This window comes from Lepus europaeus, chromosome 9 (assembly GCF_033115175.1).
Source record: "Lepus europaeus isolate LE1 chromosome 9, mLepTim1.pri, whole genome shotgun sequence".
In the NCBI taxonomy this organism is placed as follows: domain Eukaryota; kingdom Metazoa; phylum Chordata; class Mammalia; order Lagomorpha; family Leporidae; genus Lepus; species Lepus europaeus.
Genome location: NC_084835.1, coordinates 69,446,815 through 69,472,345, shown reverse-complemented (window position 1 = coordinate 69,472,345; position 25,531 = coordinate 69,446,815). Strand labels below are relative to the sequence as shown.

General features: G+C 41.5%; 1 protein-coding gene across 5 annotated transcripts in view; it reads left to right on the top strand.

Moving 5' to 3' along the window:
• Positions 1 to 25,531, top strand: part of ESCO1 (establishment of sister chromatid cohesion N-acetyltransferase 1) — a 96,671-nt gene that overhangs the window by 22,210 nt on the left and 48,930 nt on the right. For 4 of the 5 annotated variants that reach the window (XR_009866820.1, XR_009866819.1, XM_062201443.1 and 1 more), the window contains exons 5-8: positions 5,512 to 5,626; positions 7,592 to 7,652; positions 10,533 to 10,647; positions 14,944 to 15,075. Coding sequence is in view for 3 of the 5 variants with exons in the window: in XM_062201443.1 (XP_062057427.1) it covers positions 5,512 to 5,626; positions 7,592 to 7,652; positions 10,533 to 10,647; positions 14,944 to 15,075 (423 nt within the window). In the remaining 2 variants the exon portion in view is untranslated. The remainder of the gene's footprint in view (positions 1 to 5,511; positions 5,627 to 7,591; positions 7,653 to 10,532; positions 10,648 to 14,943; positions 15,076 to 25,531) is intronic. The other variant, XM_062201445.1, reaches the window with a different exon arrangement.

The window sequence follows — 25,531 nt, the reverse complement described above, 5'->3', positions numbered from 1 at the left end:
TATGAGATGTTGACATTGCAGCTTAACTCACTGTGCCACAATGCCAGCCCCAAAGTTAAATATCCTTAAAGGGATGCCTTTTGGTTTGACCTGTATGGCCATTTTGGATACTTGGCAGGTAAAATTTCTGAGAGGTATAAATAATTTGGTCTTAAATCACAGAATACAATTGTAGAGGCCAAGAATTTTTACATTAGACAAAATAAATTAATAACCAGAAAGTTATCTATAAGAAACTTATGAATATCTGAGAAAATAGTTTCAAATTTTATGAAAATGCCTGAGCCTTTTTTTTTCTTTCCTCCTTTTTTTTTTTTTTTTTTTTTTGACAGGCAGAGTGGATAGTGAGAGAGAGACAGAGAGAAAGGTCTTCCTTTTTGCCGTTGGTTCACCCTCCAATGGCCGCTGCGGCCGGCGCATCGCGCTGATCCGAAGCCAGGAGCCAGGTGCTTCTCCTGGTCTCCCATACGGGTGCAGGGCCCAAGGACTTGGGCCATCCTCCACTGCCTTCCTGGGCCATAGCAGAGAGCTGGCCTGAAAGAGGGGCAACCGGGATAGAATCCGGCACCCCAACCGGGACTAGAACCTGGTGTGCCGGCGCCGTGAGGCGGAGTATTAGCCTGTTAACCCACAGCGCTGGCCCTGAGCCTTTTTCTTTCTAAAGTGAATTATATGTAGAACACCAGTATATAAAGCCAGTAAGAAATTTTATATGTGTAGAACCCCACAGCTCTGTAATACAGATTTTTAAAACTCATTAATTTATATTAATTACTGAATTTTAAATAGAATACTGAGAGTAGAATATGATTTAGGTCACACCTATGGTGGTGCGAGTAAGTTTAGAATCTAGGTGTTCTAATTAACTGTTCAGCATTCTTTTCTACAAAAATGTACTCTAAATGTTAGGTAATTATTTGAACAGAAAAGTCATAAGTACAGAAAGAATTCAAGTCACCCTAAATTTTGAGAGTGATTTTGAGTTTTCTTTGGAGACATTGGTCTAGGAGCAAATTTGAGTGAGTTAGGAGTCTGGGTTATATGCCGGAAACCATGAAAATAGAGCAGTATCTATTCTTCTGGGCTGAAAATCATAGTGAACTTAAAGTGAAAAAATATTGTGGTACTCTTAGATTTTATTTTCTATACGAATGGGAATGAAGTCATCAATTACAAGGTGGTTATTCAGAAAGATTACCAAATAGAGGTTATAATTAGAAACACTAAAATAGTGAGTAATAGTATGAGAGTAAGTTGTGACTTTTTGTAGAGATGAAGTGGTTTTCTAGTCAGAACTGTGTCTTCAGGTATAGCTAGACAGTGTATCTTTTAGCTCCTTGCTCTGTAAATGCCTATCAGAACTTAGAAGGCAGTTTATGAAGAATAAATTGAAAGCTAAGAAATCTAATCATTTCTTTAGATAAAACTGTACTAGAATAGAGATGTTTACTTAAAGCAATTATTTTCACCTTATGTAACATTGCTTGTATTGAAAAGTACTTTGGATTTACATAGTCCCTATTTTTTTTTTTTTTTAAGATTTATTTATTTGAAAAAGAGAGAGATACCTTCGATACCTTCCGTCTACTCGTTCATGCTCCAGATGGTCACAACAGCTAGAGTTTGGCCAGGCCAAAGCCAGGAGCTTCTTCTGGGTCTCCCATCTGAGTGGCAGAGGCCCAAATAGTTGGGCCATCTTCTGCTGCTTTCCCAGGCCATTCGCAGGGAGCTGGATCTGAAGTAGGGCAGCTGGGACAAGAACTGGCACCCGTATGGGATGGTGTTACAGGTGGTGGCTTTCCCTGCTATGCCACAATACTGGGCCCCAGTCATTCTGTTTTGGAGCATATTGTAAGAAACAGATGAAACTTAACTTCTGTGTTAAAGCTTTAATGTTTTGGATTTCTTAAGTATTTCAGACATTGAGAATATAGCTGAGATTAACATTACCTTATGTAGCTAGATTTAACAAAAATTAACATTTTGTTGAATTACTTCAGGTTCTTTAAGAAACTGGGAGCCAGTATTGTGGCATAACAGGTTAAACCTCCACTTGTGATGCCAGCATCCCATATGGGCACCAGTTCGAGTCCTGGCCGTTCCATTTCCAATCCAGCTCCTTGCTAATACACCTGGAAAAGCAACAGAAGGTGGTCCAAGTCCTTAGGCCCCACACCCACGTGGGAGACCCTGATGAAGTTTCTGGCTCCTGGCTAAGCCCTGGTTCTGCCCTTACTGTGGCCATTTGGGGAGTTAACCAAAAGATGGAAGATCTTTCTCTCTCCTCCTCCCCTCTCTTTCTCTCTCCCTCTCCCCCCAATCCGGAGCCAGGAGCCTGCTCTGGGTCTCCCATTTGGGTGCAGAGGCCCAAGCGCTTAGGTCATCTTTTGCTGCTTTCCCAACCCATAGCAGAGAGCTGGATTGGAAGTGGAGCGAGCAGAACTCGAACCGGCACCCACATGGGATGCTGGCACTGCAGGTGGAGGCTTTACCTGCTGCGCCACAGCTTTACCTGCTGTGCTACAGTCCTTGCCCCCAGAAGATCTTTATGTCTCTCCCTCCCTCTTTCTCTAACTCTGGCTTTCATATGAATAAAAATAAATATTAAATAATAAATAAGAAAAGTACGTTATTTGAAGGTCAGAGAGAGAAAAACAGAGTGACCTTTCATTTCACTGGTTTGCTTTCCAAATGCCTGAAATAGTCAGGGGGAGGCAAGGCCAAAGCCAGGAGCCCAAACTTCAGTCCAGACCTTCCAGGTGGGTGGCAGGTACCCAGTTACTTGAGCTATCACCTACTGCCTTCTAGAATGTACATTTGCAGGAAGCTGGAATCTGAAGTGGAGCTGGGATTCCATCCCAGGCACTCTGATTCTGGGGTGAAGATGTCCCAAGTGGCATCAAATGCTTATACCCACGTTTATGATTTCATGGATTTGTGTCTATTCCATAAGAGGTACTTGCAATTAGCTTTGTTTGTATTTAAAATTTTTATGTTAATGTTAACATTTTTAAGATTTTTAAACATTTTTAAGATGTCTAAAAATGTTTATTTATTTGGGAGAGAGAGAGAGAGAGAGAGAGAGATCTTCCATTTGGCTCACTCCCCAAATGCCTACAACAGGCAGGGTTGGACCACACTGAAGCCAGGATCCTGGAACTCCCATGTGGGTGAGGGACTCAAGTACTTGAGCATTTGTCATTTCCTGTTCCCAGGATGCACATTAGCGGGAAGCTGAATTGGAAGTAGATTAGCTGAGACTCAATTGAAGCACTCTGATGTGAGATGCTGGGATCCCAAGCCATGTCCAACCTGCCCCCAGAAAGCCTACTACTGAAGTTTTTTTTTGCAACTTAGTTTTGTGCAGTCAGTGTACTTGGTAGTTATTGATACATAAGTATCTTAATAGATGTACAAAAATACATCACAAATTTATGTTTTTCTCTATTAAAACAACTTTTTTATTTTTGCCAGTTTTTTTTTCACTAGTATCAAAAATATTCACTGGGGCCGATGCTGTGGTGCAGCAGGTTAAAGCCCTGGTCTGAAGCGCCGGCATCCCACATGGGTGCTGGTTCATGTCCTGGCTGCTCCTGTTCCAATCCAGCTCCCTGCTATGACCTGGGATAGCAGTAGAAGATGGCCCAAGTCCTTGGGCCCCTGCACCCACATGGGAGACCTGGAAGAAGCTCCTGGTTCCTGGCTTCAGATCAGTGCAGCTCCGGCCATTGTGGCCATCTGGGGAGTGAACCATCGGATGGAAGACCTCTCTCTCTGTTTCTACCTCTCTCTGTAATTCTGTCTTTCAAATAAAATCTTTTTTAAAAATGTGCTCACTGTCACAGTGATTAGGAAATATGGTTGTGATGGGATCAATTCAGTGCATATTTGCATTCCTCCTGTGTCCAAGGCAAAGTGTTAGGGTTACCAAACATGATTTCCTCCTTTAAAAAATTTTTGTTTTGTGACTGGCACTGTGATTAACCATTTGAAATGCAGACACCCCATATCAGAGTGCTAATTTAATCCCTAGCTGCTCTGCTTCCCATCCAGCCCCCTGCTATGTGCCTGGGAAGGCATCAGAAGATGGTCCAAGTAATTGGGCCTGCCATCCATGTGGGAGACCAGATGGAATTCCTAGCTTCGGGCTTTGGCTCAGAATTCTGGCTCAGAATTGACTGTTGTGACCATTTGGGGAATAAAACCAGCAGGTGGAAGAGCTGTCTCTTTGTCTGCCTTTCAAATAAATTATGTAAGTTAAAAAAATTAAAAATCCAAGCATATGCAGGGTCTTCAGAAAGTTCATGGCAAATTTATATTATATAAAAATTATGCAAAAATGTCCAAATTTTAGTGCAATAAAAACTTATATTTTGATTCCATTTTCCATGAACTTTTGAAGTACTGTTGTTTTTGTGTAATTAATTTATACGGGATGAAATATATTCTAGGTCAGCACCAACCAGTAAAAATATGGGGCCAGTGTTGTGGTGTAATGAGATAAGCCACTGTCTGCAATACTGGCATCCAGTATGGTCATTAGCTCAAGTCCTGGTTGCTCCAGTTATGATCCAGCTTCCTGCTAATGTGCCTAGGAAGGCAGTAGAAAATGGCCCAAGTGAGAGCCACTGATAGAGTTCCTGGCTCCTGGCTTTCACCTGGCCCAGCCCTGGCTGTTAAAGCCATCTGTGGAGTGAACTAGTGGATGGAAGCTCTCTCTCTGTCTCTCCCTCCCTCTCTGTAACTCTGCCATTCAAATAAATAAATAACTTTTTAAAAAGCTACAATGTGAGCTACATATATAATTTTTAGTTGTCTGGTAGCCATATTAATGAAGCAAAAATGAACAAAGTTTAATATATTTAATCTGTCACAAAATAACTAATTTCAACATACCTCATTTTTTGTGTGTGTATGTTTAAATTTTCAAACTCTGGCTTGTGATTTATGCTTACTACACACCTCAGATCATGCTGAGCACATTTCATATGCTTAGTGTTCAGATGTGGTAGTGATTGCTATATTGGACAGTACAATCTAGTCCAGGCGTAGGGAACATGCAGCCTGCTGGCTGTATAGGACTGACGAAATCATTTGATTTGGCCTTGCCAAGGCAACTGTGGGTGGGACTCAAAATTTAGTAAATCTGTAAAAGGCTAATATTTAAGTTGATAATTTTGTATGATCTATGAATGATGTTACAAATATCCAAATAGCTCTTGGCACTAAAAGGTTTCCCTGCTCCTGTGTAGATAAAACTGAGAAAAGGTAGAGGCAGACAGCTATGGAATTTATCTGTGAGAAGTGTGAGGGAAGTTTTTGAATTTAGTGTGAAGGGAAATAATGAAAGTTGATGCTGAGGAGGCAGCTTATGACAAGGTGTTGGAGAGGCTTTGAAAGTGACTTACTCCAAATATAAAGTATTTTTTTTTAGTATGCCAAAATTTAATGAAAGTGTATAAGGATAAGATTCAAAGGTTGATATATAAATATTGAATTATATGTGTTCAGAATTTCAGCTTATGTTTGGAATCCAAATTGGAAAACAATCTAGTGGAAAATACCACTGCCGTTTCAACTCTGCTCAGTCAAGCAAGAATTGATACAGGAGAGAGTAAATTTCCAGGTAATGCTTTGAAAATATTATTTGAATTTCAGTGTTGGGGTTTTTTTTGTCACCATTACAGAAAGCTATATTATATACCTGTTAGACCTGTTCAATACTTAACCATTGCTATGGGTTTCAGATTGTGGTTGTCATGATTATCACCCATTCCTTCAGAACTGCTTCTGTTGATTGGTTTGTTTGAAGACCTAAGTACTACCTTTTTTTTTTTTTTTTTAAAGAAAGAAATTATTTATTTGAGAGTCAGAGTTGCAAAGAGAGAGGGGTAGATAGGTTTTCCATCTACTGGTTCATTTCCCATATGGCTGCAAAGGCCAGCCCTGGGCCTGGCCCAGGCCCAAGCCAGGAGCCTTTTCCACGTATCTCATGTGGGTGTCTGGGGCCCAAACACGGCCATCTTCCTCTGGTTTCCCAGGCCATTAGCAGGGATCTGATTTGGAGGTGGAGCAGCTGGGACATGAACCAACATTCATATGGGATACTGGCAGTGCAGGTGGCAGCTCTACTCGAAACGCTACAAAGCTGGCCCACTTAAATACTTTGAACTTAATACCAGAAGTTCCTTTTTTTTTTGCATCTTTTATTTGGGACTTACTTTCTGGAGAAGTGTTCCTTAATGAATTACTTAAGTTAGTAGTGGTAGCAGCTTATCTCAAATACTTTACTGTTTGTTTTGGGTTCTTACTACTCAACTTTTTCATCTTAGAGTCTATCTCTGAATTAATTGTCCACTTACATCATTACAAAAACTTTAAAACAGTGCTGTTGTGGCATAGTGGGTTAAGCCTCTGCCTGTGATGCCAGCGTACCATTGGGACACTGGTTTGAGACCGGCTACTCTGCTTCTGATCCGTCTCCCTGCTAATGCGCCTGGGAAAGCAGCAGAGGACGGCCCAGGTGCTTGGGCCCTGCGCCCATGTGGGAGACCCAGATGAGATTCCTGTCTTCTGACCAGCCCAGCTAAGGCTGTTGTGGCCATTTGGCAATCAACCAGCAGACTGAAGATCTCTCTGTCTCTCCATAGCTCTGCCTTTCAAATAAATTAGTAAATTTAAACAACAACAACAACTTTGTCACCTATATCAGATGAAGCACCAGAGGATACAGAAATCTCTAGTTTGTATGTTTCTCTGTGTTAAAGAAAGCTATACTTGGAGCAAAATACTGAAGGCAGATAATTGCTTCCATTATCTGCCACTTTTTCATTAGTAGGGGAAGTTGAAGAATGGATTTATTATTGCACCTGATTAAAATTCCCAGAAACAGAATTTTTTGGGGGGATTTATTTATTTGAAAGGCAGAGTCACAGAGAAAGAGAGGAAGATAAGAGAGAAAGAGAGATCTTTCATCTGCAGGCTTACTCGCCAAAATGGCCCAAACGGCCAGAGGTGGGCCAGTCTGAAGTCAGGAGGCAGGAGCTCCTTCTGGGTCTCCCACATGGGTGGCAGTGGTCCAAGGACTTGGGCTGTCCTTCTCTGCTTCCCAGGCACATTAGCAGAGAGCTGAATTGAAAGTGGAGCAGCTAAGAACTGGAACCGGCACCCATATGGGATGCCAGCGTCTCAGGTGGCAGCTTTACCCACTAGACTACAATGCTGGCCCTGAGATTGTAATTTTTTTTTTAACAAGGAAATGTTTGACTTATTTCCATTTAGATATTGTATAATTTTGAAGGCATTGAAACAGTTTTCATTAGTTAATGCTAATAATTGTTGGTGAAATTAGAAGTAAACTGTTAACTATAACATGAGATCTTTTTGCAACTCCATAACCTAAGTATGAGATGGCCTTTCTGCTTCTTTGAAGAATAATTTCTAGGGTGCTGGTTCTAGTTCAATCAAATGGTCTTTATTAAAGAATTTAATCCATTGGAATTTTTTCTTTTGGTATAATGATTTTGTCCATTAGCTATAGAGCTAGTCCAAAAGCTTAACATTGAAACCCATCTTCTTGATTAAATTACAGGTTCAGCTCCCAAACAGCACAATATACTCGATAACCAAACACCTAAGAACAAAGATAACAGGTAAGATACTAGTTTAGGCCGGCGCCGTGGCTTAACAGGCTAATCCTCCGCCTTGCGGCGCTGGCACACCGGGTTCTAGTCCCGGTTGGGGCGCCAGATTCTATCCCGGTTGCCCCTCTTCCAGGCCAGCTCTCTGCTATGGCCCGGGAAGGCAGTGGAGGATGGCCCAAGTCCTTGGGCCCTGCACCCCATGGGAGACCAGGAGAAGTACCTGGCTCTTGGCTTCGGATCAGCAACATGCGCCGGCCGCTGCGGCCATTGGAGGGTGAACCAATGGCAAAAAGGAAGACCTTTCTCTCTGTCTCTCTCTCACTATCTACTCTGCCTGTCAAAAAAAAAAAAAAAAAAAAAAAAAAAAAAAAGACTTAACCAAAAGACCCAGTGTGTGAGGATGTAAAAGAAAGAAACTCCAGAAAAAAAGTTTTTTAAAAGACTTAAGAGTTTTGAGTTTGGGGAATTTTTCCCTAAAAAGGGAAAGCTAGTAATCCTCAGTTTACTCACCTGTTCGTCTTTCATTACACTTTTTTTTCTATGCCTATACATACTCTTTTTTTTTTTTTTTTAAAGAGAGGTAGAGAAATAGATCCTTTTTTTTTTTTTTTTTTTTTTTTGGGATGGGCAGAGAAGATAGAGAGACAGAGACAGAGAGAAAGGTCTTCCTTTTCCCTAATGGCTGCTGCGGCCGGTGCACCGCGCCGATCTGAAGCCAAGAGCCAGGTGCTTCTCCTGGTCTCCCATGTGGGTGCAGGGCCCAAGGACTTGGGCCATCCTCCACTGCACTCCCAGGCCATAGCAGAGAGCTGGACTGGAAGAGGGGCAACCAGGACAGAATCCGGCTCCCTAACAGGGACTAGAACCCCGTGTGCTGGCACCGCAGGCGGAGGATTAGCCTATTGAGCCACAGCACCGGCCCTATACATACTCTTTAATAATAATTTTTGTTTTTTATTTAAAGTGCTAGAGGAATCTTTTGTACTTTCCTACCTTGTTCTTTTAAATTCTACATTAAATTTCATTTTGTGATTGTTCTTGCTGTATTCTCCATTTTATAGGTATTTTGGTTGTTTCTAGTTATGTCTGTCACAAAAACCATGTTGCCGTGAACATTTATATCTTTGCCCACTTCCGTGACTGTATTTCTAGGATTGATTCATAGCTAAGATAGGCTGCATTGCTTCATTTCTCTCCAAAGTGATTGTTCCTTTTTGTACTCCCACTAGAAGTGTTTGAGAATGCCTCTGCCCACATTCCTGTAAATACTGTGTATTATTAACATGTAAGAGTATTATTTCAAGTAGATAATGATTTTTTAATTCTCTTTAATGTCAGGATACAGTAACTGTCACTTATTTTTGCCTTTTGAATTACTAACAAACTAATATACTGGATGACTTTGCTGGCTAGCACTATAGAACATAGAATATACTTAGACTGTAATAGATGATGCAGGTTTTATTTACTGAAAATTGGTAGTTTTCCCCTCGATTTTTGTTATTTTTAATTGATACATAATAGCTTTACATATTTCTGGTGATCTCTCAACATACATATATAATGTATAATGAGCAAATCAAGATAATTGGCATATTCTCCATGTTAAATATTTAACCTTTCTTTATATTGGGAATATTCAGAATTCTCCCTATTAGTTATTTTGAAGCATAGTTGTTGTGAATCATATGAATGAATTTAAAATTACTTTGCACAAAAATTCCATTTACCATGAACTTTTTGAAGTACCCCTGTAGTTACCCAATTGCTCTGTAGAATACTCCAGGTTATTCCTCTTCTCCATCTGCACCATTGTATTTTTTTCTTTTTCTTTTCTTTTTTTTTTTTTTTTTGTTAAAGATTTATTTTATTTATTTGAAAGGTAGAGTTAAGGAGTGAAGGAGAGACAGGTTTTTTATTTGCTGGTTCACTCCCCAAATGGCCATAACAGCCAGGACTGGACTAGGCTGAAGCTAGGAGCCAGGAGCTTCTTCCTGGTCTCCCATATGGGTGCAGGGGCTCAAGTACTTGGGCCGTCCTCCAGGGCCTTCCCAGGTGCATTTGCAGGGAGCTGGATTGGAAGTGGAGCAGCTGGAACTGGAACTGGCACCCATGTGGGATGCTGGCACTGCGGGCGGTGGCTTAACCTGCTACACCACAATACTGGCCCCTATCTGCACCTTTTTGCCCATTTACCATGATCCCTCCTCTTCCCTACCTTTTCTGGTAACTGCTATTTTACTCTATTTCTATGAGATCAACTTTTTTAACTTCAGCATATGAGATCATGCAGTGTTGTCTTTCTGTGCCTAACTTATTTTATTTAAAATAATGTCCTCCAGGCTCATCCATATTGCACGTGATATGATTTCTTATTTTATGACTGAGTAGTATTCCAATGTGTAGATTTATCAGATTTTCTGTTCTACTCCATTGTTGGACATTTTGGTTGATTTTATATCTTGGTTATTGTTCCCCTTGATATTCAAAATACTTTTATTTTTAATGTTTTAAAAATCTACTTGAGAGATAGACAATTCCCTTTGCTTGTTCATTCCCCAACAGTGGCTATCAGTAGCCAGGCCTGTACTGGAACCAGGAGCCAGGAATGCAAGCCAGGTTTCTCACATGAGTGGCAGGAATCCAGTTGAGCTATCATGGCTGCTTTCCAGGGTCTGCATTGGTGGGAAGTGGGTCTCAGGAGCTGGACCTGGGAATTGAACTCAGGCAGTCTGGTGGGCTAAAATGCCTACTATGCTTCTTAATTTTTAGAAGGTTATTATTTTTCTCCTTGAAGTTGAAATGTGTCAGTGTTCTATAGGAAATAAATTAGTTTTTCCCTCCAGTTATTTGAACTAATATGAATCTGTAACTTTTTTTTTTCCCCAGGGAGACACCACCCAATCATTTTTGGCCTAAGTGTAATTCGCATTTGGAGATAACAATTCCAAAGGATTTGAAACTAAAAGAAGCAGAGAAAGCTGATGAAAAACAATTGATTATAGTAAGTATACAACATGATTTTTTTTCCTAAGGATTCATTTATTTATTTGAAAAAGTTACAGACATGCAGAGGCAGAGACAGAGAAAGGTCTTCCATCCACTGATTCACTCCCCAAATGGCTGCAATGGCTGGAGCTTGTCTGATCCAAAGCCAGGAGCTTCTTCCAGGTCTCCCATGTGGGTGTAGGGGCCCAAGCACTTGGGCCATCTTCCCAGGCCATAAACAGAGAGCTGGATTGGAAGAGGAACAGCCGGGACATGACTTGGCGCCCATATGGGATGCCAGCTCCACAAACAGAGGCTTAAGCAACTACGCCACAGTGCTGGTCCCTATCTGGGTATTGAATCCTGTCTCCACTTCCAATTCCAGTTTCCTGCTGATGCGTGTCTTGTGAAGCAGCAGGTGATTACTCAAGTAGTTGGGTCATTGCCACCCACATGGAAGACTGGAGACCTAGATTGACTTCCAAGCTCCTGGCTTCGGCCTGGCCAGCTCTATTTGGGCATTTGGGGAATGAACCAGCGAATTGGAGGTCTCTTTTGTCTCTCTTTTCATGGAAATAAAAGTAGATACATTTTTTTTTTATTTGAATTCGTGAGAATAGTGTGTGTGTGTGTGTATACACACACATGTTTTAAAGATTTATTTTATGTACTTGAAAGACAGAGTTACAGAGAGAGGTAGAGAAAGAGGTCTTTCATTTGCTGGTTCACTCCCCAGATGGCCGCAATGGCTGGAGCTGTGCCGATCTGAAGCCAGGAGCCTCCTCCGGGTCTCCCACATGGGTGCAGGGGCCCAGGGACTTGGGCCATCTCCTACTGTTTCCCAGGCCATAGCAGAGAGCTGGATCGGAAGAGGAGAAGCCGGGGCTCAAACCAGTGCCCATATGGGATGCTGGCACTTCATACCAGGGCTTTAACCTGCTGCACCACAGCACTGTCCCTGAGAATAGTGTATAAAAAGGAAAGGATAAAAAGTAATGGGGGCATTGAATATATTTCTAGACAGCATATTCAGTAGAAGTTTGTGGAACTGGACAGTGCATTCTAATGACAATATTAGAGAATAATTTTGCAAGAATTGTCTAGGCATAGTGAGAGGAAACTTTGATCATGTTTAGTAATGTTTCTGTTGTGTGATATTGTGATAGGGAATCAGGATTAAACAGTCTAGAACTGTATTGTGCAGTATAGTAGTTGTGTGTGGCTATTGAACACTTGAAATGTGGCTTATCAGAATTGAGTTATGGTATAAGTATAAAAACTACATGCTGAATTTCAAAGACATGTACAAAAAAAGAACATAAAGCAGCTCTCTAATTTTTTTTAATATTGAATACATTTGAAATTACAAGATTTGAGATATTTTTTTTTTCTTTTTGACCGGCAGAGTGGACAGTGAGAGAGAGAGAGAGAGACAGAAAGATCTTCCTTTGTTGTTGGTTCACCCTCCAATGGCCGCTGTGGCTGGCACGCTGCGGCCGGCGCACTGCGCTGATCTGAAAGCAGGAGCCAGGTGCCTCTCCTGGTCTCCCATGGGGTGCAGGGCCCAAGCACTTGGGCCATCCTCCACTGCACTACCGGGCCACAGCAGAGAGCTGGCCTGGAAGAGGGGCAACCGGGACTAGAACCCGGGGCGCTGGTGCTGCAGGCGGAGGATTAGCCTGTTGAGCCACGGCGCCAGCTGATATATTTTCTTAAATATGAAACTTAATTTTACCTGTTTCTATTGGCATTACTTAATGTGACTAATAGAAAATTTTAAATTTTATTTGAGGATCACCTTTGCATTGGATAGTGCTGGTAAAGTGTTGATCATTTGATCGTGAAGATGTTGATAATACCAGATAATACTTTTTTTGAAAGATTTATTTATGTATTTGGAAGTTAGAATTAGAGAGAGGAGAGGCCAATCCTCTAGTTTACTCCCTAGTTGGCCGTAATGGCCTCAGCTGTGCCGATCTGAAGCCAGGAACCAGGATCTCTTCCGGGTCTCCCACATGGGTGTAGGGGCCCAAGGACTTGGGCCATTTTCCATTGCTTTCCCAGGCCATAGCAGAGAGCTGGATCAGAAATAGAGCAGCCAGGACTCAAATTGGCGCCCATATGGGATGCCAGCACTGCAGGTGGTGGCTTTACTGGCTATACCACAACGCCAGGCCCCAGCTAATACTTTTGAATGCATTGTTATATGAATTCCATTCATACTAACTGTGTTAAGCCTTGCAGGAAAATTACAAAGATAGTAAGGCTGAACAGTGAACTTTTTTTGTTAAGATTTATTTATTTATAATTTTTTGTAAAGATTTTATTTATTTGAGAGGTAAAGTTACAGATAGAGGAAGAGACAGACAGAAAGGTCTTCCTTCCCTTGGTTCGCTCCCCAAATAGCTGGAAAGGCTGGAGCTGCACCGATCCCAAACCAGGAGCCAGGAGCTTCTTCCGGATCTCCCATGCGAGTACAGGGGCCCAAGCAGTTGAGCCATTTACTGCTTTCCTAGGCCATAGCAGAGAGGTGGAGCAGCTGGGACTTGAACTGGTGCCCATATGGGGTGCTGGCACCACAGGCGGCTACTTTATCTGCCATGCCACGCACATTTCATGTAGTGAAAATTACTTGCTCAAAGACATATTTCTTCATCCATGCTCATCATTCAGAACAGGCAAAAGGTTCAAAGAGCCAAACGTTCTTTGATCTGTGTACACAGATCCTTAAATAGCACAGATTTGAACTGCATAAGGCCACTTACATGGCAATTTTTTTTTTTTTTTTGAGTTTTGGAACAATTTGAAAAAACTCACAGACCATCTTTGTAGCCAAGAAATTCTAAAAACTTAAAGAAAAGGTTAGATGTGTCATGAATGCTTAAAATATATGTATAAAATCTGTATATTACTTAAAACCACAAAATGTAAACAAATCTATTATGTTTAAAATGATCAAAAGAGTAAAGGGCTTATAGCTTTTAAGTTTTTTTTTTTTTTTTTTAAGATTTCATTTATTTATTTGAGAAGTAGGGTTACAGAGAGAGAGGGAGAGACAGAGAGAAAGGTCTTCTACTTGCTAGTTCACTTCCCAAATGATGCAATGGCCAGAGCTGAGCTGATCTGAAGCCCGCAGCCAGGAGCTTCTTCCAGGTCTTCCATGCAGGTGCAGGGGCCCAAGGACTTGGGCCATCTTCTACTGCTTTCCCAGGCCATAGCAGAGAGCTGGATTGGAAGTGGAGCAGCTGGGTCTCTAACCATATGGCATGTCAGTACTGCTTTACCTACTACACCACAGCTCCTGCTCCACAAAAGCTTTTTTTTTTTTATTTGACAAGTAGAGTTATAGACAAAGAGACAGAGAGAACGGTCTTCCTTCTGTTGGTTCATTCCCCAAATGGCCACTACGGCTGGCTCTATGCCAGTCTGAAGCTAGGAGCCATGTGCTTCTTCCTGATCTCCCATGTGGGTGCAGGGGCCCAAGCACTTGGTCCATCCTCCACTGCCCTCCCGGGCCACAGCAGAGCGCTGGACTGGAAGAGGGGCAGCTGGGACTCGAACTGGTGCCCATATGGGATGCCGGCGCCACAGGCGGAGGATTAACCAAGTGAGCCATGGCGCCTGCACCCCCCAAAAACTTTTTTAAAAAGTCAGATATCTAGAAGAAAACCATTAGAGAACAGTCTTAAGACACTTTTAAAAATGAAGCTAAGAGTATAGAGTATGTGCTATTTGGAACTTTGTAGTAAAGCCATTTTTCAGTTCTATTAATTTTTTTTAAAAGATTTATTTATTTATTTGACAGAGTTACATAGAGAAGGAGAGGCAGAGAGAGTGAGAGAGGCCTTCCATCGGATGGTTCACTCCCCAGATGGCTGCTATGGGAGCTGCACAGATCTCCCACGCGGGTGCAGGGGCCCAAGGACTTGAGCCATCTTCTACTACTTTCCTAGGCTATAATAGCTGGATTGGAAGTGGAACAGCTGGGACTTGAACCGGTGCCCATATGGGATGCCGGCACTGCTGGCGGTGGTTTTTACCTGCTACACCACAGCGCTGGTCCCTTCATTAAATTTTTATATGCAAAAAAATTGTTCTGTGGAGTGAGAGAGCAGATTACTAAAATGAAAATATTTCTTAGTAAAAGGACAGATTTAAAATATATTAGCATCTTAATTTTTGGAATGAACACTGAATATTTTAGATTTTAGTAGTTCGTTCTTTATGTTCACATTGTAGCCTTAGAGACTTATTTTGTGGAAACTCTTTTGGGAGGAAAATACTTTTTTTTTTTTTTTTTTTTTATAAATAGGATGCAGGGCAAAAAAGATTTGGAGCAGTTTCCTGTAATATTTGTGGAATGCTTTACACAGCTTCAAATCCAGAAGATGAAACACAACATCTGCTTTTCCACAACCAGTTTATAAGTGCTGTAAAATACGTGGTAAGTGGAATTTGAATTCTAGAATACAAATATCGAATATTAGGTCAGGATTATAATGAGATGAATTGCCAAATTAAAATCAATGAAAAATTTCTTTTTTTTAGGAAATAATGCTATTTATAGACTATGCATGGTAAATAAACATTGGATTGTTTTCAAGCCAAACCAAACATAAAAACCAGATAATTTATTCTGACTGGTTTATGTTGTGGGATTTCAAATTTAAATTATATTCTTCTAAAGTAGTTACCCTTCTAAGGAATCATGCTATTCAACTTCAGTATTAATTTTTAAACATTTTCTTTGATTTTAATAAATTACACTTGTACCAATTAACATTCAAATAGCTTTGCACAACTATATATTTTGGAAATGATGATGATACATATTATATCAAATAGATGGTTTGAGAATTTCCTTTATCTTCTCTTTTCTGTCATGGGAGTTTTTCTTTATAATTAATAAAGAAAAATTCTAGAAAGTTAAGACCTTAGAATTAGTATACTAAAAAAATCTCATGAAGTAAATACATTTTGATACAAAATATACTTTTTTAATGTACATGCATTTAAGGCATAATTGGTTGTTTAATATTTGTTTCTGAAAATAATAAAATTTTAGTAATTTTGAACCATTTCAGGTATCTTGTGAAAATAGTAATTCAGTGTAATTGTCTGAAATGGAATCTAGTTCAATCATACATGTTACCTTCAGTAGTGTACACTCACAATAATAAGACCTCCAGGATATCTGAACTGAGATCACCAATTCGTTTCATATAGGCCTTTATATAGATATCAGATGCTAGATTTTTAAAAGTCCGTATTGGCCTCATTTAAATTCATATACTTAGCTTTGGTTGAAAGTTTGGTATTCATTGTTTTATTCATCTAGTTACTTCTACTCAGGATAGGTTAGATTCTTTTTGGTTCCTGAGTGTGGTTATCCTTTATATTTTATTTCATCTACCTTTTCCACACACTCCCTCCTGCCACTTCACTAAGGAAAATATAATATGTGTGGACATAGAATATCTATGTTAGATATTGTCTTATGATTTAAATTTTGTACTTTCACAATTTGGCTATATTACTATCCCTTCTATTTTGAAAAGAAAAATATTTCTCTTAGGTAACCAAATTATGGACTACTTCTAAGGCAAAAATATTTCAGTTTGTTTTACAGACATGAACTTGGGATGAGTTAGTTAAGTCATTTCTACTCAGTTTACATTATTTAATTCTGGGTATTATGTAGTTTTCTAAAATTATAAAAACATATTTAAAATGCTTATTTTATCTTACAGAAAAATATTAGTTTTTGAAAGGAACAGTAAAGAAATCAATCAGTAAATAGGTACTCAGTTCTTCCAAATTACCAAAGGAAGTTTCTTTATGGAACAGATGTAGCCATCACCTTCTAAATAAATTCTGACTCTGTTTCAAAGCTACAGAGCAGTGTAACATCCAAGAGAACATCGATTCCTACCTCAGCTGACCCTTCCTCTACCCCCTTTGATGGGACAGAGCTATGGTTTATTTGATTTATTTTTGAAAACTCAAGAGAAGGAATTGAGTTTAGCAGTTGACCATTGTTTCCTAACATCCAGGTCAGTGTTCTTTTGCAGTATTCAAATGTAGATATACATAATCTAAGAGACTATAAGACATTGTATTGTAGCATTATTTTTTAGCTTACGGAAAGATACTTACCTTAGAGTCTGATAAGATCACAGCTCTTAGTTTGGGTTGTGATGTTAAAACATTTATTGGCTATCTTGTATTGTGCTTTGCATAGATATTAAACATTCATAAATGCTTGACAAAATATTTAATACCGATTTTATCTGTTTGTTTCTTATTGAGAAGTACATAGAAAAGTCTCTTGTTGCTCTGACTTTAATTCATGTTAAATGGCCAGTGTTCAGGGCTAGAAATAGTTTTGTTCTACTTAATAGATTTTAAAATAATTAAACAATTTTATGTTTTAAATTTTATAACTCTTGAGAAAATAAGTATCTTTTTCTTGGGGTAAAAAGTTTCCCTATAATAGGTAATCACCTTTTGACAATTAGAAATGGCTAAAATTCTATTTTAGAAAGGTTAAAAGCATATTTAAATTATGTAGTCAATATAAATCAGTGCTCACAGAGCATATTTTTGATTGACTGAAATCTTTGATTTTCCTTCTATATCATCTTTGTTTTGGGATAAGGGAGAGTAGATACTTTTTGTTGTTCCATTTAAACACTTTTTAGTTTTCATTTAGTTTCACTTTTACTTGAAAAGCAGAAGGGGTAGGGAGACAGATATATTTTCCATCTTCTGGTTCACTACCCAGATGCCTGCAAAACCAGAGCTAGGCCAGGTTGAAGCTAGAAGCCTGGAACCCAGTCCCTGTGTCATGAGGGTGGCAGGGCCCCGTACTTGAGGATGCACAGTAGCAGGGAACTAGATCAGAAGCTGAGGAGCTGGGACTTGAACCAGGTACTCTAATAGGAGATGCTGGCATTCCAGGCAGCATTTTTTTTTTTTTTTTTCTTTTGGACAGGCAGAGTTAGAGAGAGACAGAGAGAAAGGTCTTCCTTTTTGCAGTTGGTTCACCCCCCAGTGGCCACTGTGGCCGGCGCACCGTGCTGATCCGAAGCCAGGAGCCAGGTGCTTCTCCTGGTCTCCCATGCGGGTGCAGGGCCCAAACACTTGGGCCATCCTCCACTGCACTCCTGGGCCACAGCAGAGAGCTGGACTGGAAGAGGAGCAACTGGGACAGAATCTGGCACCCCAACCGGGACTAGAACCCGGGGTGCTGGTGCCGCAGCCAGAGGATTAGCCCAGTGAGCCGCGATGCCAGCCTAGGCAGCATCTTAACCACTATGCCAAACACCTGCCCCTGGCAATTTGTTATCTTCATTGTATTTCATCTGCTTCATTGATAATATTTGAGGAAGTAAATTTTATCTGACTTATTATAAACTATTTGGGAAAGAACCTGTTAATGCTTCAGGAGAAGCCTGGACTCTGATTTAGATCTAGAAGTATTTCAGTTTTGTTCATGAACTAAGGTAGAGCTTTTTGGATTTTTTTTTTTTCTCTTAAAGATTTGTTATTTGAAAGAGTGGCAAAGACAAAGATATTTGCTGGTTCACTCCCCAAATAGCTGTAACAGCTAGAGCTAGGCCAGGCCAAAACCAGGAGCCAGAACTCCCTCTGAGTCTCCCATGAGGGTTGCAAGGACTCAACCGTTTGTGCTGTTGTCAGCTGTTTTGCAGGCACATTAGCAGAAAGCTAGATGAGAAGCAGAGTAGCCAGGTATTAAACCTGGCATTCCAATATGGAGTGCAGGCATCCAAGTGGCAACTTAACCTGCTGCCCCACAATGTCCACCGTTAAGATACTATTTCTTATAGGTGTAGAGAGAATTCAGGAATTCTCTCCTGTGATGCATTGAGCCATATTGGCAGACGACGAACTCATCTGTGTTTGAGCTTTTAGTAGTTCAGGTGTGAAATAATGTTTGAGTTCTTTTCTTTTTTATTATTATTTGAAAGAGTTAAGAGAGGGAGAGAGATCTTCCATCTACTGGGTTCACTTCTCAGGTGGCCTCAACAGCCAGCACAGGGCTGGCCCAAAGCCAGAAGCCAGGAGCTTCATCCAGGTTGCCCGCCTGAGTGGTAGGGGTCCAGACATTTGGGCCATCTGCTGCTGCTTTCTCAGGCCATTAGCAGGGAACTGGATCAGAAATAGATCAGCTGGGACTCAAACTGGTGCCCATATGGGATGCTGGTATCACAGGTGGCTGCTTTACCTGCCATGCCACAATGCTGGCCCCAATGTTTGGGTTCTCTGCAGAGAAATTCCCAAGTTAATCTTTTTCCCCATTCTTTGTTATCTTCTTTGAATTAACTCAAATCTGAATGACTGCTGTGTAGAAGAAACTACCCTCGGGACTGTGAATTAATGTCCTTGCCACTAAATTTAGAATAAAGTCTGAAAGACATCAAAAGTTAGCAATAAAAGATTGAACTATTAAAGCAGTGCCTTGAGGCTGTCATTGTACAGTGGGTTAAGTTACTGCTTTTGTCACCCATATATTAAATCAGAGTGCTGGTCCAAATCCTGGCTCCTCCACTTTCAATCAAACTCCTTACTAATGCACCCAGGAAACAGCAGATGATGGCTCTAGTACTTGAGTTCCTGCCACCATGTGAGAGACCTGGATGGGTTTCTTGACTCCTGGCTTAACCTGGCCTATTTCCTGATGTTGAGGCCTTTTCAAGAGTGAATTAATAGATGGAGGGTCTCTTTCTGGGTCCCCCCTCTCCCCTTCTCCGCCTCGCTCCCACCTTCTCTTACTTTGCCTTTCAGATAAATAAATTTTTGTAAAAAAATAGTGCATTAATATTACATATCTGACTATATAAATTATAAATTAAATTTGTCATTTGTAAGTGACTTATTTAGTAGACCATTGGTCAAAAGAGAGTTTTGTTTTCATACATGGGAAACAGTTTAAAATTTGAGTGTCAAAAATAGACAAAAGGGGGTTTGTGTTCTAGCATAGTGGGTAAAGCCACCACCCTTGATGCTGACATCCCACACAGGTGGTGGTTTGTGTCCCGGCTGCTCTGTTTCTGATCCAACTCCCTGCTATCGGCTGATAAAAGCAGTGGAAGATGGCTCAAGAACTTGGGCCCCTGCCCTGTACCCACGTGGGAAACCGGCATCAGACTCCTAGCTTTGACTTGGCCCAGCCCTGCCATTGCAGCCATTTGGGGAGTGAACCAGTAGATGGAATCTAAAGCAATAAGTAGCCTTAGCTCTTAAAATTGTTTTGCCATCCCTTGTAAAATAGTGAGCAGGCATATTTGTAGTAGGAACTAAAAGCCAGGTCAGGGAGTTTGAGAAATAATCTTTTTTTATTTTTGACAGGCAGAGTGGACAGTGAGAGAGAGACAGAGAGAAAGGTCTTCCTTTGCCGTTGGTTCACCCTCCAGTGGCCGCCGCGGTAGGCGCACTGCGGCCGGCGCACCGCGCTGATCCGATGGCAGGAGCCAGGTGCTTCTCCTGGTCTCCCATGGGGTGCAGGGCCCAAGCACTTGGGCCATCCTCCACTGCACTCCCTGGCCACAGCAGAGAGCTGGCCTGGAAGAGGGGCAACCGGGACAGGATCGGTGCCCCGACCGGGACTAGAACCCGGTGTGCCGGCGCCGCAAGGCGGAGGATTAGCCTAGTGAGCCGCGGTGCCGGCCGAGAAATAATCTTTAAAAAACAGGTAGGATTTTGAGTAAAGATCACCAAATTTTCTATATTTTAAGCTTCTAGGTTTCTGTTTCTCTGTTCTCTGAGTTCTTATCTTTCTGTTTTACTGCATCTTGTAGACTTGGAGCTTTTTGTATATAAATATGGGGTTGGAGTAGTACTTCCCCTAAGTTTTTCTTTGAGATGAAGGGCCACATGATAGAGGAAAAATGCAATCAATATGAATGTTAGTTATAACAAATTTTTCTATCTTTAAAAAGAGTTCACAAACTCTAGTGGTAAATAAAAGATCTCTCCAACTAGATCTTTCTCTCCTTTTCCCTGTACCGTAAATGATACCACCATCTAATAATTTCTTTAAATTGAAAACTTCAGGGTAATCTTTGAATTTTCTTTTTGCTGCATTCCTTGTGCTGTGTTAGTAAACCTCACCTTCAAAATAGATTCCAGGCCCTTTCGCTTTTGTCCTTCCCACCACGAAACCAAGCTGCTGTTATTTCTGCCTTGGGTCACCTGTGCAGTGGTCTCGCAGTTTTGTTTCCCTACCTTTTATTCTCCAGAATTTTCACAATGATTTTTAAATTTTTTTTATTTCTCCATTTGAGAGACTGAGAGAGCGAGACATCTGCTGGTTCACTTCCCAAATGTCCCCAACATGGGACTTAATCTAGATTTCCCGACTATTTGAGTCATCACCTGTGCCTCCCAGGGTATGCATCAGCAGGAATCTGAAGTTGGAGACAAAATACCCATCTTTCCCCAGAAAAGGGATCTTTCAAAAACTGCAAATTCTATCATTTTTCTAGTTAAAATTCTCTGGTGAATTCTCATTGTTTGCAGAATATGATCCAGGCTTCTTACTAAGGATAGAGGCCTCATTTCTCTAGCTTCACTAATTTCATCTGCTAATATTCCCCCCTCTCCCCTTATTCGATGTACTCCACTCAGCTCTTCTTTCTGTTCCTAAAACACTCCTTATTTTATTCTTAGTTTATTTGTATTTTTTTAAAAAACTTTTTTTCTGGAGTTTCTTTCTTTTACATCCTCACACATTGGGTCCTTTGGTTAAGTCTTTTTTTTTTTTTTGACAGGCAGAGTGGATAGTGAGAGAGAGAGACAGAGAGAAAGGTCTTCCTTTTTGCCGTTGGTTCACCCTCCAATGGCCGCTGTGGCCAGCGCATCTCGCTGATCCGAAGCCAGGAGCCAGGTGCTTCTCCTGGTCTCCCATGGGGTGCAGGGCCCAAGCACTTGGGCCATCCTCCACTGCCTTCCTGGGCCATAGCAGAGAGCTGGCCTGGAAGAGGGGCAACTGGGATAGAATCCGGCACCCCAACTGGGACTAGAACCTGGTGTGCCAGCGCCGCAAGGTGGAGGATTAGCCTGTTAAGCCACGGTGCCGGCCTTGGTTAAGTCTTAATAGTGTTATATCATCCTCTTAGAAGTGCCCTTCATGATCAACTAGTACAAGATAACTCCCTCACTCCATCAATATTCATTTTATTTTCTTTATATCACTTTTCATTCTTTGGAAGTTTTATGTATCTCCTACTGGAGTCTACTGGAGTAGCATGTCGAAATAGAGTTTTTAATAGTCTGTTTAACATGCTACAGTGTGCTTGCCAGTGAACTGTCAAGATTGAATTAACAAACATACTTTGAGGGAATGCATTTGGCACAGTAGTTAAGGTACTACTTTAGATGCTTTTGTCTCTGATATCAAAGTGCCTGGATTTAGGGGCTGGTGCTGTGGCGCAGGACGTTAAAGCCCCGGCCTGCAGTGCTAGCATTCCATATAGGTGCCCGTGTAGTCCTGGCTGCTCCACTTCTGATCCAGCGCCCTGCTAATGCACCTGGGAAAGCAGCGGAGGATGGCCCAAGTCCTTGGGCCCTTGCACCCGTATGGGAAACCTGGAAGAAGCTCTGGCTCCTGGCTTCGGCCTGGCCTAGCTCCGGTCCTCGCAGCCATTTGGGGAGTGAACCTGCGGATGGAAGACCTCCCTCCCTCTCTGTAACTCTGCCTTTCAATAAATAAATCTTATAAAAAAGTGCCTGGATTTGAATCTAAACTGTGCAGCTCTGCTTCTGATTCCAGTTTCCTGCTAATGTGTAACTTGAGAGGCAGCAGATGATAGCTTGGATTGGGCTGGGGCCCGAGCCAGGAACACAATATGGGTTTCTTTCCTTAAGTGTGTGGCAGGAATTCAATTATTTGAGTCATCACAGCTACCTCCTAGGGTCTGAATTACCAGGCAAGAAGTCAGGAGCTGGAGCCTAGAATCCAACTAAGGCAAGTTAAAATCTTAAAGTTGTTTTCTGCTAATTCAAACATCTGGGTCATCTCTGGGCTGGTTTCTGGTGATTTACTTCCTCTTGATCTTGGGCTGTAACTTTCTTTTTCTGAACATTGTCTCCTTAAGTTTGATTTTATTTTTTTTCCTAGACTTTATTTTTTTTACAGTTATTTTGGATTCAGGGCAAAGTTGAGCAGAGTACAGAGTTCCTATGTGATTCCTGAATCCATGCACATCTGGTCTTCCCCCACTGCAGTGGTAATTTGTTAAAATTGGTAAGCCTACATTGACACATCACTATCACCCAGATTCCATGGTTTATATTAGGATTCACTCTTGGAGTTGTGTATTTTGTAGGTTTTGGCAAATGTGAAATGACGTGTATTCACCATTATAGTGTCGTATGAAAGAGTTTCACTGCCATAGAAATCCTCTGTGCTCTGCCTGTCTGTTCCTCTCTACTTTCAGCCTCTGGCAACTACTAATCTTTTTCCCCTTTCCTTAGTTTCAACTTTTCCATAATGTCATATTGAATCATGAAGTATGTTGCTTTTTCAGGTTGGCTTCTTTCACTTAGTAATGTGCATTTAAGGCCCTCCTATGTCCTTTCATGGCTTGAAAGCTCATTTCTTTTTAGTGCTGTATAATTTCCATTGTCAGGATGAACTGTGGTTTATCTATTCACTGACCAAAGGACATCTTAGTTTTTTCCATGTTTTGAGAATTATGACTAAAGCTTCTTTTTAAGCATTCGTGTATAACTTTTTCGTGTGAACATAAGTTTTCAACTCTTGGGAAAATACCAAGGAGCATGGTTGCTAGATTATGTTAAGAGTGTGTTTATAATTTTGTAAGTAATTGCCAGATTATTTTTCTGAGTAATATCATTTTGCATTTGCACCAACAATTAGAGTTCTCTTCCTCCACATCCTTGCCAGCCTTTTGTATTACTAGTGTTCCAGATTTCAGACATTCTATTAGATATATAATAGTATGTTTTTTTTTTCCATTTTCTTAATGACATATGATGTGGAGCGTCTTTTCATATGCTTATTTGCCATCTGTCTGTCTATGGTGAGGCATCTCTTCAGTTCCTTAGCCCCCAAACTCCCACCTCTACCCTTTGTGAGAGAGAGTTTCTATCCATTGGTTAATCCCCAAAAGCCTATAATGCCTGGAGCGTCAAACATGGGAACTGGGATCTCATTCCATATCTCCTACATTGGTGGCAGAGACCCAAGTACTTGAGTCATCGTCTGCTGCCTTCCAGGATCAGTATTAGTAGGAAGTTGGAATTGGGAGCTGAGCTGAACCCAGAGCTCAAACTCAGGCACTCTGATGTGAGATGTGAGTGTCTTAATTGCCCCCTTTGCACATTTTAAAATCAGGTTATTAATTTTTCTTTTTTTTTTTTTTTTTTGGACAGGCAGAGTGGACAGTAGAGGGAGACAGAGAGAAAGGTCTTCCTTTGCTGTTGGTCCATCCTCCACTGCACTCCCTGGCCACAGTAGAGAGCTGGCCTGGAAGGGGGGCAACTGGGATAGGATCAGTGCCCCGACCGGGACTAGAACCCGGTGTGCCGGCGCCGCAAGGTGGAGGATTAGCCTGTTGAGCCACGGCGCCGGCCCTATTAATTTTTCTTAGTTATTTTTTATTTTTTTAAAAGATTTATTTTTATTTATTTTAAAGACAATTACAGAATGAGGTAGAGACAGAGAAAGGTCTTCTATCCGCTGGTTCACTCCCCAGTTGACCGAAACAAAACAGCTGGAGCTGCGCCGATCCGAAGCCAGGAGCTTCTTCCAGGTCTCCCATGTGGGTGCAGGGCCCCAAGGACTTGGGCCATCTGCTACTACTTTCTTGGGCTATAGCAGAGAGCTAGATCGGAAGAGGAGCAGCCGGGACTAGAACCGGCGCCCATAGGGGATGCCGGCGCTTCAGGCGAGGGCTTTAACTTGCTGAGCCACAGCGCAAGCCCCTTTCTTACTGAGTTTTAAGAATTCTTAATATTTGGGTTCTTGATATTTAGGGTTTTTTAAATTTTTTAAAAAAATTTTTGACAGGCAGATTTAGACACAGAGAGACAGAGAGAAAGGTCTTCCTTCCGTTGGTTCACCCCTCAAATGGTTGCTACACCCTCAAATGTGCCAATCCAAAGCCAGGAGCCAGGTGCTTCTTCCTGGTCTCCTGTGCTGGTGCAGGGCCCAAGCACTTGAGCCATCTTCCACTGCCTTCCTGGGTCACAGCAGGGAGCTGGACTGGAAGAGGAGCAACCGGGACTAGAACCCGGGGTGCCGGCACCGCAGAGGATTAACCTAGTGAGCTGCGGCGCCGGACATATTTAGGGTTTTTTAAAATATTTATTTTATGTACTTGAAAGGTAGAGTTACAGGGAGAGAGAAGGAGAGACAGAGATCTTCCATCTGCCAGTTGGCCCTGCCAGGCTGAAGCCAGGTGCCAAGAGCTCCCTCTGTGGCTCCCACACAGGTAGCAGGAGACCAGAGACCTTGGCAATCTTCTGCTGTCCTCCCAGCCTTACCAGCAGGGAGCTGAATTCTGAAGTGGCTGGAGTCTACAACCCACTGTGCTACGGTTCCAGCTCCCTGCTGAGATCTTGCCTGGGATTGTATTTAGTCTATGCATTGTGAGGGAGAACATAACTCTTGACAATCTTGAAGCTTTTTTTCATAAGATTTTATTTATTTATTTGAAAAGCAGAGTTAAAGAAAGGCAGAAGCAGAGATAGAGAGAGGTCTTCCATCTGCTGGTTTACGGAGCTGCACCAATCCAAAGCCAGGAGCCAGGAGCTTCCTTCAGTTCTCCCATGTAGGTGCAGGGGCTCAAGCACTTGGGCCATCTTCTACTGCTTTCCCAGGCCATAGCAGAGAGCTGGATCAGAAGAGGAGC